Consider the following 14111-nt stretch of genomic DNA (forward strand, 5'->3'; position numbering starts at 1 on the left):
ATAGACTCTTGGATAATGGTTATTAATGAAACTTTAAGATAATCATTATGATAATTAATCAGCTATTTGACTTCAAAAAGAGTCATCATTGTTTCGTTGTGACATTAAGAGTTCGAATACGAATTATGAACATTAAAACGAGTTAAGGATGTATCAGGCTATTATTCGGGGTAGTTACATAAAAGTCTTTTATTTATAAATAAAACTTATAATTATAAAGAAAGAGATCGTCCGTGAGTAAAATTTCAGATATCATGTTTAAATTCAAAACCTGTCATTTGCAATCATTTTTTTTAAATCCATGTCTTCGATTCCTTATTTATATTGTTGACTACATCTCAAAATTTCCTTTCCCAGCCTTGCGGCGATTGAAACAAACAAAACAGTGAAGTGGTAGAAACAAGAAGGGAAAAATCAGAGTATTAATTCTATAATTACGTACAAATAAAGAATGAAACAGAAAGATATATGAGAAGAACTTGTTTTTTTTTGGTACTTAGATATGGAGCAATTTGAAAGAAGTGTATTTGTAGTCCATGACAATTTATATGTACTTGTGTTGTACTATGAGGGGCACTGTGGATTGTTCCCTGGCCCACCATAGTAGAAGTAGGTGCCCCATTCTTTGCTGTAGAAGCTCTTGATGTCGTAACAGTTTGTGTTTTCGGCCAAGGTTGAGATGCTCTGCACAGAACTCAGACTGTTATCCATGTCTACGATCTGAAGGTTCCTGAAGTAGCTTGCTTTTCCGAAACCATCCTCCGCAAAGTGTCCAGACCCCATTTGGGTGAAGGTGTGTTGGCCATTGCTGCGTGAGTTCACCACCTCCCCTCCCCACTCCACCATCGTTGCGTGGTCTGCTAAGTGTGTGAATAGCTCTGCGGGCCAATACCCCACCAATGTCTTGTCACCAAAACTCATCCACCAATTCCCCACTTTTGGATCCTTATTCATAACAAAAATTAAACATGTCAAAAAACTATCCTTTTCAACCAAACATTATATGTTATAGATATTTTTTCTTAGACTTTGTCATGTCTATGAAATGCACACTCATGAATTTGTGTGTAGAACAAATACTGACCTTCCAGATGAGAATGGTAATGTCATATTGGTTGCCATCATAAGAAGAGACGGGAGAAATGGCAGCTCCAATGGCTATTCTACTATTTGTTTGAATAAAGCCAGCACACAGAAGGTTGTAACATCCGGTTGCACGATATGAATCACTCTGCGTCACCAAAAAAATTCATATATAGTTATATGGGATTACACTTAATTCATATTAATTTACATGACATGATAATGTTAGTACAAAAAATATATTTATTGAGATATATACTATTAATAAATTAATTCTAGTTCTATAATTTAATCATATATACATATTTTTTGGATTATTAAGATCTAAATTCTTCAGCTATATGTACACTTTTCTCCATCCAGCCTTTTCTTTTTCTTTTGGGTATATTAAGTGGAAATCTGACTAATTATCACTTTACCTTCTAAGTTGCCACTCTACACGATATATTATTATTATCTAACTCTACTCGAAGAAAAAAAATAAGTAACTACGTAGTGTATTAATTCACCATGGTTGTTTCTTCATGCACCCATAATTTCTTGTGATATCCCATACTTTTTAAAATATAAAAAATGCTCTTTATATTGATTTTTTAAGGACAAATTGTTGTTTTGCCTGAATTAGGAGTGCCAGAAGAAGTTATGGATGTGCTGGAAGAAACAGCCATTCACCATAGCTAGGCCATTTACAAATTTTCACCACATATAGTTTTGGTTGTTAAAAGATCAGACCCAAGTCATAGCCCAAATAAATAATCTCAACTGAAGATTAAGTTAGGACTCTTTCTTCCTACACCTCCATACCTTCTCCCACTTCCATATTAAATGTAAAAATACCATTTTCTCCTTTTTTGTGCCACCTCCATACATAATCCGGAAGATGTTTTGGATCCGGAAGTGTTTGAGATTTATAAAATCCAGAACTATTTTTTGCATTTGAAATAAGCCTATGGATTATGTAATCTGGATATATTCCGGATTACATAATCCGGAATCCGGAAGTTATTCCAGAATATGTAATCCGGAAGCTAATCACACATCTGATAAAAAAGACTTCCGGATTACATAATTTAGAAGCTAATCTTATGTATAGAAAAGATTTTTGGATTATGTAATCCGGAAGCTAATCACAAAAGGCTTCCGGATTACATAATCTGAAAGCTAATTCTAGATGTAGAAAAAAAATTTCGAATTATGTAATCCAAAATATTAAAAAAAAATATTTTTGAAATATAAAAAATATATGAGATCAAATAAGAAGGTATGGAAGTGCAGTCTTTAAGTTAGTTATATAAAAAGTTCGTAAAGTCAACCTTTGATTGTTATCCGGCTAGACTAATTAAGGACCACAGTAATTAATGTCATCAAGTGAGTCATATTAACAAAAACAAAACATGCAGAAAACATACTAGAAAAATGAACTATTGTGTTTCTTTACTAGGACAGTCACGTTATTGAATAATATATGATACGGTTATAACAATGAGAAGAAAACACAATTTTTTTATCTCATAAAGATCTACCATAATATTATATGACCCATTAACTAAATTTTATTTTTATCTTTCTAAAATAAGCATGCTATGTGACTGAACATTATGAGAAGAGTGAAGTTCATAAAATATCCTAAAGAAAAACTAGCGATCAGAAAATGAAAGTGTTGTATTCTTTTAGGTTAAAGGTTTTATAAGATGTGCTGAAGAATACATATATAAATTGATGAGAATGAGGAAAAAGGAAGAAATGCTAACCGTCCAATAAGTGAACAATCTGGGTCTGCTGTCACCATAGAGCTCCGGACTGACCTGACTAGTACAATGATCAAAGCTTCAGAGATCCAATATTTCACAAAATTAGAAACTATTTCCTACCATTAATTGCATTAATGTAATGTGTCGTGTATCACATGCATTCCAATTAATTGATGATATTTTAATGGGAATTCACCCTTTTCCTAAGATTAAAGAAAGGGTATATGATGATGATAAAATAGATAGGGGGACAAAAGAGTGTTGGAATTGGAACAAGTACCTGCCATCCAGCTTCGATGCTATTAAGATCAGTGCCATCGAAGGATCCTGAAAGAATCCAAAGCTGTGATAGACTAAATTCGTTCATCACTTGAATTGATGGATCCCATACGTTTATTGTTGCCTTTGCCCCGTACATTTCTTGCGATGATCCAGTATATGCGATTGCATGCTGCTTACCACAAATTTATAATCAATAATAAAACCTAGGCACATGGACTGGATACCACACTTCAATGACATATGATATAGTATTAAAAGTATAGATGTTAGAAGATAGAGACGGAGGCACCTCATGGCCATTGGCGCTGAGAACATCGGGGGCATCGTTGCGCCGAGAGAGAGGAAGTTGTGAACGTTTCTTCCCATAATCATACAAAGACTTTGCTCTCACCACGTCATGCACTGTGCTCCGTCGTATTGGAACCGTTCCCTTTGGACACCGTGTCCCATTCAAGTGCCACATTTGCCATGCGTCTTCTCTCACTCTCATGCTTTCTCCTTCCTCTTCATTATCACTCCTACTATTCACTTTCATCCCTCTTGGCATCTCCGTTGGCATTTTCTATTACATCCATCAAATATTTAACACCATACTTTTAACAAATAGCAGTGCTTTTGGGGATCACCACAAGTAGATGAACATGAGTGAAGTACAAGGAAAGCAAATAAAGAGGAGAAATTAATTAGGTTTGTTGTACACGTATACCTGGATCTTGTGATTCTTTAAAAGGGGGTGATCTAAAGCCAGTTGTTTTCTTTTGTGAACACAATCGATAAGATCTCCATCTGGACTCTGCAATGCGATCCCACGCCAAAAGAATACTTAATGTTACGTAATAATGAACATTTATGTGGCCATTAAAATCTCAACCACTCATAAACGTACCCTAAAATATATGTATATAAAAATATAAAATAATAATAATATATATTAACAATATTATTAGTACCTCTATGGTGAGCACAGGAGGCTTATTGATCTTGTCCAAGTGCCTGCTAATCCTTTCAAGTCTCAGGGTACTGGTTTGCCTGTGTCTGGTGTAATTAAGCGGTCTGGATTCAACCATAGCCCTTTGTAGAAGCATGGCAACAAATAAAAAGAGAAGAAGAAGAAGACGTTCCTCACAAGGAGAAGGAGCTGAACAGGAGCACCTTCTCTTTCTCCCAGTAATACCCATATCTTTTTCAGCGCCAAGAAAAAAAAGATGGGCAAAACAAAAACGTAAAGCTAGGAAACCATTACTAGCAAAGCAAACGGCACAAAGAAAATCTGACTTTCATGGTTATTTCCAAGCCTAAACACTGAACCGAGAAAAGAAAGTTGGACAAGGACTTGTTGAGAGAAAAGAAAGGAGAGAAGGCTCCCTCTATCTCTCTCTAGTTTAATAATATTAATGGCAAGGAGGGGAGTTGTTGAGATCAATTAAGGTGGAGCTGCTCAGATACCCTTTTGAAGCTTCACCGTCATCATCATGATTGCCTGCTTATGCACTGATGGCGCATGATGAAGCTAGCACCACCACACATGCAGTTTCAACACTTCTGGGGTGGCACAAAAAACTTTGAACCAACGAGGAGAGAATCTGTGAGTGAGGTGGAAAGAAAGGGAACTTGGTTAGCTCTCAAAGTTGAAACTTAAATGAAAGCATTATAAAAACTGAGACCTACCCAACTGAAACAATCCACCTTTTATTGCACTTCTTCAATGTACATCTGCCACCATACACTTTGCCATTAATATTTGCCTTCAACCACACCTTCCCTCCCTCCCTCGCTATAGCTTGCTTTCCTTCACAGTCTCTCCATTCCTTTGCTTAACCTTTTTTTAAACTCTGACAAATTAAGTACCACTCAATTGGTGGAGAGGTGCCTTTTAACCTTTTGGTTTTTCCACGTGGGGCAACCCCTACTTTTCAATTTCATCACCTACATTGCTCTAGGTGTATCCGAATTTATGTCAACACATAATTTACTTTTCAAAACTTTACAACTTTCTTCAAACAATTTACAAAATAATCTTTTTTAAATCTAATTATTTTCAATTAAACATAAATCTTACTGGCCCAATAACATATATATATATATATATATGAATAAGAATTATAACCTACAGTTTCAAAAATTAAAATACTATCATGTAATATTTACAGCTTAATTATTATAACACAAAAATATAGCTAGCATCTACTATTTAAGTATGGGTATATGTAAAAAATAATAATTAATGAAACTTGAGTATAAAAAACATCAAGAATTCGGAAGAGGCTAAATATCAAAAGTTTGGGAAGAGAGAAATTATTATTAACATACATTTATTGTATTTTTTTTTATCGTATTTTCTCCTTTTTTTTATATTTTTCTCTTACATTAAATTTTAATCATATACAACTATATATGTATAGTTAAATTAAAAGTTCGCAATTGCGCAAATTTAAATAAAATTATTATGTGAACATAGGAACTTGTGAAAAAAATTGCTATGGTGGCCTACTCAAATTTAGCAGGGACGATGGAAGGGATATTGTAGAAGACTTGCATAAAAACTAAAGCAATTCATTCTTTTATATTTTTTTTTCCCGTAAAAGTGTAATTTTCTTTTAGAATCTACCATAATAATGGATAATTTTTTAAAATATTACGAAATTAGACAATTCATACTATAAATCACGATTTTACTTTAATAGAAGTTTGGTTAGTAACAATCGGCCTTATAGATTTTTTTTATTATTAATGTTAAGTCGCGACACGACTTTACTTTTTCTAGTTTTTTAATTTTGTAATTATATAAGTTTATTTGATTTTTTTTTTTATGTAGAGATAGGTAATATTTTAAAAAAAAAATTAAGTATATTTTTATTTAAGATTTTATAAAAGAAACTTTTTGATCAATTTATTCAATTAAAAATACGATTAAATATAAAGAAAAAATTAAGTATGGTCGATCAAACAAGAATTCATCTTTCCTATTTTTTTTTAATTTTTTAATTTTTTTATGTTCAAAAATATAATTATTTTTTTAAAATTAATTATAGTTTGTACTCATGCAAAGTAAAAAAAAAATTAAATCATATTTTTGGTCAATTTATTAATTTTTTAAAAAAGTTTATTACATATTTTAACATAAAAAATTTAAAATAAATTGAAAAATCAAATTTTTAAAAAACTGCACTATTGCAAAAAAAAAAAGTGCGAATTTTTGTTTGTAAACACGAGTTCAAATCAATAAAAAAAATTATACTAATTTTTATAAGAAGCACAACTTCCATGAAAATAAAAATTTTAAAAAAAACATAATAAAAGTCATGTTTTAAAATATCACTTTTATACCTTTATAATGAAAAAAACTTACTTTTTCGTAATATATTTTACTTAATAGGATGTCTTTAAAATCATTCTATATATAGACGATGAAGTGATATAATATCACTCTACGTGTAGAAGATGAAGTGAAATTGTTTGATCCACCAATAAAACTTTATGAGAATTTTGAATTAACTAAAAGTTAAGTTTTTTGATGTCTGAAAAAATATAAATCCTTCAAATAACTATATCGAATACTAAGAGCATCGCGTTATTAAGTATTTTTATGGATCTAACTCCTCAATACAACCTAAAGAGTATAAATTGTTTAAAATTATTAAGTATCTAAGAGTAAAATAGCTTTTATAAAAGAGTGTGGAAAGAGATTTTTTGTACCATACATGTATGGTTTGACCTCGCAGTAAGCTTTCAATTACAATACTGGTCACTCCCTACAACACCAAGTGTCCCTCCTCCCTCTCCTTATTTTCAAAACATTTAATGATAACCATAGCATATAAAATAACAAATCATTTAAGAAAAAAATAATAATAATGATGTGCAATAATATTATAAAATTTTATTATTATTGTTGAATAAATAAGAATCTATCATATTAGATTTTTGAGATATTTTTCTTTGTTGTGTTTAGAAGTTATGTATTATAAAATATTTTTTTGTTTATTTTCTTATTTTTATATATTTATTTTTTAGTTTAAATTTTCAATATAATATTGTTTAGATTGTTCTTAAAAGTTTTTTTTTATATAGATTTGATTTAGTTCCTTTATATTTTTGTTTATTTTTTAATTTTATATTATTTTTTATGAGATAACACATGTTGTCTAACATGAATTTTATTAATAAAATAAAATAAAATAAACTTGTCTCTTGAAAGCCCTTATACATGCACTAAAACCACATCAATAAGTAAATCAATGTTATAATAGTATATGAACAAAAGTCTTCATAGTAGTGGTAAAAGAGAAATCTCCATTTTATAGGGCTTAAGGGTAAGTCATTGCTATTATGAGAGTGCATCCACAAAATAAATTTGGTGTGGCATAATCTCTATAACCATTGAATACTCTAAAACCTCTTCGTGTGAATAACATGAGCAAGAATATGCAAGTCAATTTATTTTATTAGACGACTGTTCAATCCAATCAATAGCTTGTATATGTGAATCACATGGTACTTTAATGCTTTCTCTCATGAATGTACCAATCAATTTAGTATCATTATATCTTGTCAAACATGCATTTGGCCAACTTGCCCTTTCCCTCCTCGAAGAAAAAAAAAACACAAAATATTCATTATTTCATGCAGATAACACTTGGTCACTCTGTATAACTTTCCAAATATGAGGCTTGGTATTGACAAGTTTGATTTTTTGAAGCAGTATTTTAATTTTGACATGGCTAAAATTATGGAACCTGAATTAAATTATAAGGGTCCCTTGGTTAAAAAATATTTCCAATTTAAAAAATTAATGCTAATATTTCTATTGTTTAATATGATAAATACTTTTATTAAATACATAATATATTTATTTCTTGGAATTATACTTGAACAGACATTATGATCAAACTATAACGATTAGATATAAATAACTGAATAGAAAATAATGAAAAGAGGTAGCGTCTATTAATTATTTGAGAAGTTAGTTGATTTGTCAGCAAATTCATTCTATAGTTGAGAGATCTCTTTCTGGATAGATTAATGATAGTACTCTTACATTTATTTTGATACTTAAATAAATTATTATTTTATTATAATGTAATAATTTATTTTAAAAAACAGTAAATAGGTGTAAAGTAGTTGTTTTTACTATTTTTTAGGATATGATACAAAATGAAGACAAGTTTAGAATTTTTGTTTACGAAAGTTTCGTTATCTGTTTTCTTATAAATATTATTATAGAAATATTTCATTATTGCGCTAGGGTCCCGATTTTTGGACAACTCTAAATGAGTTGCTTCACCATACAACTCCCAACGTGACACAAAAAAATATTATTTTATTTAGGTTGTGGAGTCCACGTAAAAGTTGAACATTTAGTATTTGAGTGCTTCAGAATGTGAAATTAGGTTTTAAGAAAGAGAAATTGGGGTTGAATTTACGTTTCTGTTTGTCCTCTACATCTTTGTCCTCTACATCTTCTTCCAGTTCTCCGCAAGGTATTTCTTCCAAGTTCAATGCAAGGCATTTCTTCCAAGTTCTCCGCAACGTTTTTCTGCAGCAGTGTTTGTCGTCCTCATGGTCCATCTGTTTTCAGGGTGGTTTGGTGGCGAAGACATCCTCCTTTCACGGTGGTTGGGTGGCGTTTTCCTCTTGGGCATCCTCTTTTCAAAGGTAATACATTTATTTTTTTCATTTCTTTAGGGTTTAGGATAACATTGATCTTGTGTGATTTTTGTTGTTGGGTCATTTGGGTTATTTGTTCTGTGGTGACCCAAAGCTAATTTTTTGCACACACTGTTAAGATAAATGTATATTCGTATTTCACGTTGAGTTTACTTTGTGATTATGTATTTGACTAATATTGTAGTATTTTATTTTATAGTAGCATGTTATGATACACAAAGAAAAGGGATCGGTAGAGCAACTCATTTAGAGTTGTCCAAAAATCGAGACCCATTTTTCTTGAGTATGACTAAATTTTTTGTTGAAAATATTGTTGTTGGAAATATGTGTCTTGGTGTATAAATAATGAAGATTTTTTGTTTAGAATGTTAAGTTGAAGAGGTACCAAAAATTTTAAGGAAATTTTGTAATGTTGACATGGATAAGAAAGGTAAAAAGAGAGTGTTAGTGTTGATGTTGGTTGGGGAGGGGCAGGAGGTGGGGAGAAAGTGGGTTAAATCAGTTTTTTATAGGCCATGAAAGTAGGACCGTGTGAAGTAACGACATTGTTCAGTGAATTTTGAGGGTTGCAGTATGTGGTGACCCTAGCAGGAGTATGTGGTGACCCACTTTACACTTCCTGCACAAACCCAGTGAAACTTTTTTATAGAAATATGAAGTGAGTGTTGATGTTTGTTGGGATGGGCATGATGTGGGGAGAAAGTGTGTTAGATAAGATCTTTAGAGGGCATGAGTGCAAGGCTGTTTCAAGTGAGCAATAATTCAGTCAACTTAGAGGGTTGTAGTACGTGGTGACCCTAGTAAGAGTATGTGGTGACACACATTACACTTCCTGCACAGACCCAACAGTGGAACTTTTTATGGAAATGGGAAGTGAATGTTTGTGTTGGTTTTAGTGGGGCATGAGCATGGGACAAAGTAGTTCAATTGAGGTGTTTAGAGTCCATGAGTGTAGAGCACTGTGAAGTGGGCACAAAATTCAGTAAACTAAGAGAATATCATCAAATGGTGACCCTATAGGGAATATGTGGTGACCCAGATTACACTTCCTGCGGGAAACTTTTTTTGGAAATGGGAAGTGAGTGTTCATCTTGGTTGTAGTGGCTAGGGACAAAGTGGTTTAATTGAGGTCTTTAGAGGCCATGAGTTTAGAGTAGTGTGAAGTGGGCAGAAAATTCTCTCAACTAAGACAATATCATCAAATGGTGACCATATAGGGAATATGTGGTGACCCACATTACAGTTCGTGCACAGACCCAGTGAATTTTTTTTCTAGATATGGGAAGTGAGTGTTCATGTTGGTGAAGGGTGGGCCATGAGGTGGGGAGAAAGTGGGTTAAATGGGTTCTTTAGAACCCATGAGAGTAGGAAAGTGCGAACTCACCACAAAATTGACTCAACTTAGACCGTTGCAGAATGTGGTGACCCTAGAGGGAATATATGGTGACCCACATTATAGTTGTATCACAGAGGCAGGGTAACTTTTTGTTAAAATGTTAGGTTTGTTTTGTTATTGGTTAGGGTGGGGTGGGGAATAATGGATGTTTTTTGTCCTTGTTATGTTCCTTTTGTTGACCCAAAGTCAGTTTATTGCAGAAGCACATTTACAGAATACATTAATTGTGAATTGTTTGATTTTGTACCGGTATGGGGAGGCCGGGACCCACCTGGATGCCCGAGGTCGAGTCCACTTGGCCGAAACCAGGGGAACCTGGCTGAGACTTGAGAAGTTTGGCCGGATGACGAGGCCGATGACCCACTTGGCCGAGACCTCAGAAAACTTGGCCGTGGCGGCAAAGACCACAAGGATTTAGCCGATGGCCGACCCATACCATGGGAGCTTGGCCGACGACTGAACCCTATTACAATTAATGCTCAAACCGAGATCAATGAAGCTAATCCATCATCAAGAATTAGGTAATGCAACCCTAAGCGGTATCCACCTCGATAAACGGGCCCAACAAGGTAGGCCCATTACAATAATATAAATAGTGCACATCCCAAGGAGCAAGGTATGTCATTTATTACTGTTCACCTACCTAAGAGCTGACCACCCGCTTTACTGACTTGAGCGTCGGAGTGCCTTCGCAGGTACCCCCATCATCCGGTGTTCAGCCGAGGCCGAGTGCCAAAGGAGAAGCAGGAGGACGGGAAGAATCCCAGCTCACCACCCAGTCACTTGACCGATCGAAGGGAGGAGAAGAAGACTTCAATAGTTCTCTAGGTCCCATCTCCCTTTTCTTGGACTTGCGGGAAGGGCCGGCCGGGTCCCTCTCAGCTGGGGTGGCCGGAGTGTTTGCAGGAAGAACGTCGATGCTTCGACGTCCCTTTCGTTCGGCCGCCCTCTGTCGGTATTCATCGAGGACGCTAACGCCGGCCGGTTTCTCTTGAATCATTGTAGCTGCACAACAAAAACACAAGTTAGAAAACGTAAAAGAAAATATCGACCGGCACAACAAAAACGCGAACCCATACCCCTAATGGCCGCCCAACGCGCTGTCTCGGTATATGCACCGATCAGCGATCGACAAGGAAGCTTCCTTGGGAGTGCGTCGAAGAAGGACAGAATCTCCAACTCCTCCTCACTCTCCGTCGGCCTCGGCCAAAACTTAAATCCTGTGGGTTTGGAGGTCCAATGTAAGGGGAACCGAGACCGACCGGCTCGGTCAAAGAAAAAAGCCGTCGCCTCGGGCCGAATGACGACCTTGACAAACCTTTCCTTAAACCGCTTATACGAGACCGCAAAGGGGTCGAACAATACACGTCCCGGCTGCTCGGCCAAAGAGAGCCAAGAGGCTAGACGACCGGGGTAAGAACCATAATAACAAAGAAAAGAAGAAGGGTGGGGCGAAGCCACATGGCGTCACACAGCAAACGAAATGCTTGAAGGGACGCCCACGTATTTGGGTGCACTTGGGTGGGCGCCACGTTGAGCGCCCGAAGGACGCCCATTGTGAACTCGTCGAAAGGGAGGGACACATGAAGATCTGAAAAAAGCAAGTATACATGTAAAAAAAGGGAGGACTGGCATTAGCCCGATCCATACACACCCTCTCGGTCGGACCACAAGGCAAGATTCTAAAGTAATCTGGATCCCTAGAATCGTCGGAGTCCTCGCACGCTTTCAACACTGGGTACTTGGCCAAAAACTTGGCCACAGACTTCTCGGTATCATAAGAGGACGAGAAATCAACAACACTAGGATCCACCCAACTAAAATCCGCGAGTGGAACGGCCGTCGGGGGTGATCCCGGCCGGTCGCCAACGCTGGCGGGGGGAGAGTCCGGCCGAGCGACCACGGTGGTAAGGGGAGAATCCGATCGGTCAACAGCGTTAACCGGGTCGTCCCCCCTAACCACCTCTACCATGGGTGGCACCTCGGCCACCCCAGCCGATAAAGAATCGGTGGCAGATGAAGAGGTTGATGAAGAGGAAGTTGACGAAGAAGTTGACGAAGAGGAAGAAAGCCCGAGGGCACGAGAGGGGCGACCGAGAGAGGGAGAAGAATGGCCGGACGAAGAGGATGTTGGCCGAGACACGGTTGACATCACTAACCTTTGTGGAAAAAAGAAAGGGGAAGCGAAGGCAAAGCTTGCTAAAGAGGCCGAAGGGTCACTCGGTTCTCAGAGCAGTGGACGAAGGAAGGCTCGACTATTAGATAAACTCACTTAGAAAATGCAAGGTTTCGACACTGTTAGAGACCCCTATTTATAAGGCCCATGGGCCTCGGATCCTGAACCAACGCGCCAATCTCAACCGTTAGATCCAAGAGATCCAACGGTCCACTACGCTTCCCGCCCAAAAAACCCCTCATTAATGCCAATCATGTCACGTCACCTAGGGTCACGTCACGCCGCCTAGGTCACGTCACACCTCGACAAATGAAATAGCCGCACGATTAAGGGAGGCCGACCGACATTCATCATTAAAGACTCATCGAACATATTTAGCACATATGCCCTTGAGCCTGGGGGCAAGTGTACCGGTATGGGCGAGGTCGGGACCCACCTGGATGCCCGAGGTCGAGTCCACTTGGCCGAAACCAGGGGAACCTGGCTGAGACTTGAGAAGTTTGGCCGGATGACCTCAGACCCACTTGGCCGAGACCTCAGAAAACTTGGCCGAGGCGGCAAAGACCACAAGGATTTGGCCGATGGCCGACCCATACCATGGGAGCTTGGCCGACGGCCGAACCCTATTAAAATTAACGCTCAAACCGAGATCAGTGAAGCTAATCCATCATGAAGAATTAGGTAATGCAACCCTAAGCGGTATCCACCTCGATAAACGGGCCTAACAAGGTAGGCCCATTACAATAATATAAATAGCACGCATCCCAAGGAGAAAGGTATGTCATTTATTATTGTTCACCTACCTGAGAGTTGACCACCCGCTTTACTGACTTGAGCGTCGGAGTGCCTTCGCAGGTACCCCCACCATCCGGTGTTCAGCCGAGGCCGAGTGCCGAAGGAGAAGTAGGAGGACGAGAAGAATCCCAACTCACCACCCAGTCACCTGACCGACCGAAGGGAGGAGAAGAAGACTTCAATAGTTCTCTAGGTCCCATCTCCCTATAGGCATGAATATTGTAACAAAAGGCACAGTTGTTTGTACTATAGTTATAATGATAGCCACATACCTTAACAATGTTGTTTACGGTTATATTAAGGTAGAAAGCCATTTTAGCTTGTACGAAAAGTTTTGGATTGAGCGAAAACGGGGCAGTGCTGAAGGGGTCCATTTTAGCTTGCACGAAAATAATTTGGATTGATCGAAAATAAGACAGTGATGAAGAAGTCCATTTTAGCTTGAACGAAAATTGTTGGATTGAGCGAAAACGGGGCAGTGTTGAAGGGGTCCATTTTAGCTTGCACGAAAATAATTTGGATTGAGCGAAAATAGGGCAGTGCTGAAGGGGACTATTTTAGCTTGCACAAAATTTTTTGGATTGAGCAAAATAGTCCAGTGCTGAAGGGGTCCATTTTAGCTTACACGAAATATTTTGGATTGAGCGAAAATAGGCCAGTGCTGAAGGGGTCCATTTTATCTTGCACAAATTTTTTTGGATTGAGCGAAAACGGGGCAGTGCTGAAGGGGTCCATTTTAGCTTGCACGAAAATAATTTGGATTGATCTAAAATAGGGCAGTGCTAAAGGGGTCAATTTTAGCTTGGACGAAAATTTTTGGTTTGAGCGAAAATAGTTCAGTGCTGAAGGAGTCCATTTTAGTTTGCACGAAAATTTTTGGATTGAGCGAAAACGGGGCAGTGCTAAAGGGGTCCATTTTAGCTTGCGCGAAAATAATTTGGATTGAGCGAAAATAGGACAG

At 37.0% G+C, this 14111-nt stretch overlaps 1 protein-coding gene across 3 annotated transcripts; it reads right to left on the minus strand.

The window, feature by feature from the left end:
• Nucleotides 1-396: 396 nt before the first annotated feature.
• On the minus strand, nt 397-4955 carry LOC137816880 (protein neprosin-like). 3 transcript variants are annotated; one of them, XM_068620041.1, is made up of 8 exons: nt 4785-4955; nt 4067-4699; nt 3823-3909; nt 3406-3678; nt 3115-3285; nt 2835-2888; nt 1085-1231; nt 397-945 (listed from the first exon to the last, which is right to left on the minus strand). In XM_068620041.1, the coding sequence occupies exons 2-8, from the start codon at nt 4292-4294 to the stop codon at nt 565-567; spliced, it is 1341 nt and encodes a 446-aa protein (XP_068476142.1). In that variant the 5' UTR covers nt 4295-4699; nt 4785-4955; the 3' UTR covers nt 397-564. The 3 variants fall into 3 exon arrangements, with proteins under 3 accessions (XP_068476142.1, XP_068476144.1, XP_068476143.1); XM_068620043.1 differs by having other exon boundaries at nt 4803-4942; XM_068620042.1 differs by lacking the exon at nt 4785-4955 and having other exon boundaries at nt 4067-4775.
• Nucleotides 4956-14111: the final 9156 nt, after the last annotated feature.

The sequence above is a fragment of the Phaseolus vulgaris genome, unplaced genomic scaffold (genome assembly GCF_000499845.2).
Source record: "Phaseolus vulgaris cultivar G19833 unplaced genomic scaffold, P. vulgaris v2.0 scaffold_12, whole genome shotgun sequence".
Taxonomy (NCBI): Eukaryota; Viridiplantae; Streptophyta; class Magnoliopsida; order Fabales; family Fabaceae; genus Phaseolus; species Phaseolus vulgaris.

What these genes read in the sequence shown, in the direction of transcription:
- LOC137816880 (XM_068620041.1), bottom strand. Translation starts at nt 4,294, where the DNA reads ATGGGTATTACTGGGAGAAAGAGAAGGTGCTCCTGTTCAGCTCCTTCT. An exon ending in CTCCTGTGCTCACCATAGAG is followed by an intron (nt 3,910 to 4,066) that starts GTACTAATAATA and finishes ATCGCATTGCAG; the next exon opens with AGTCCAGATGGAGATCTTAT. An exon ending in GATTGTTCACTTATTGGACG is followed by an intron (nt 1,232 to 2,834) that starts GTTAGCATTTCT and finishes TTGGTGACGCAG; the next exon opens with AGTGATTCATATCGTGCAAC.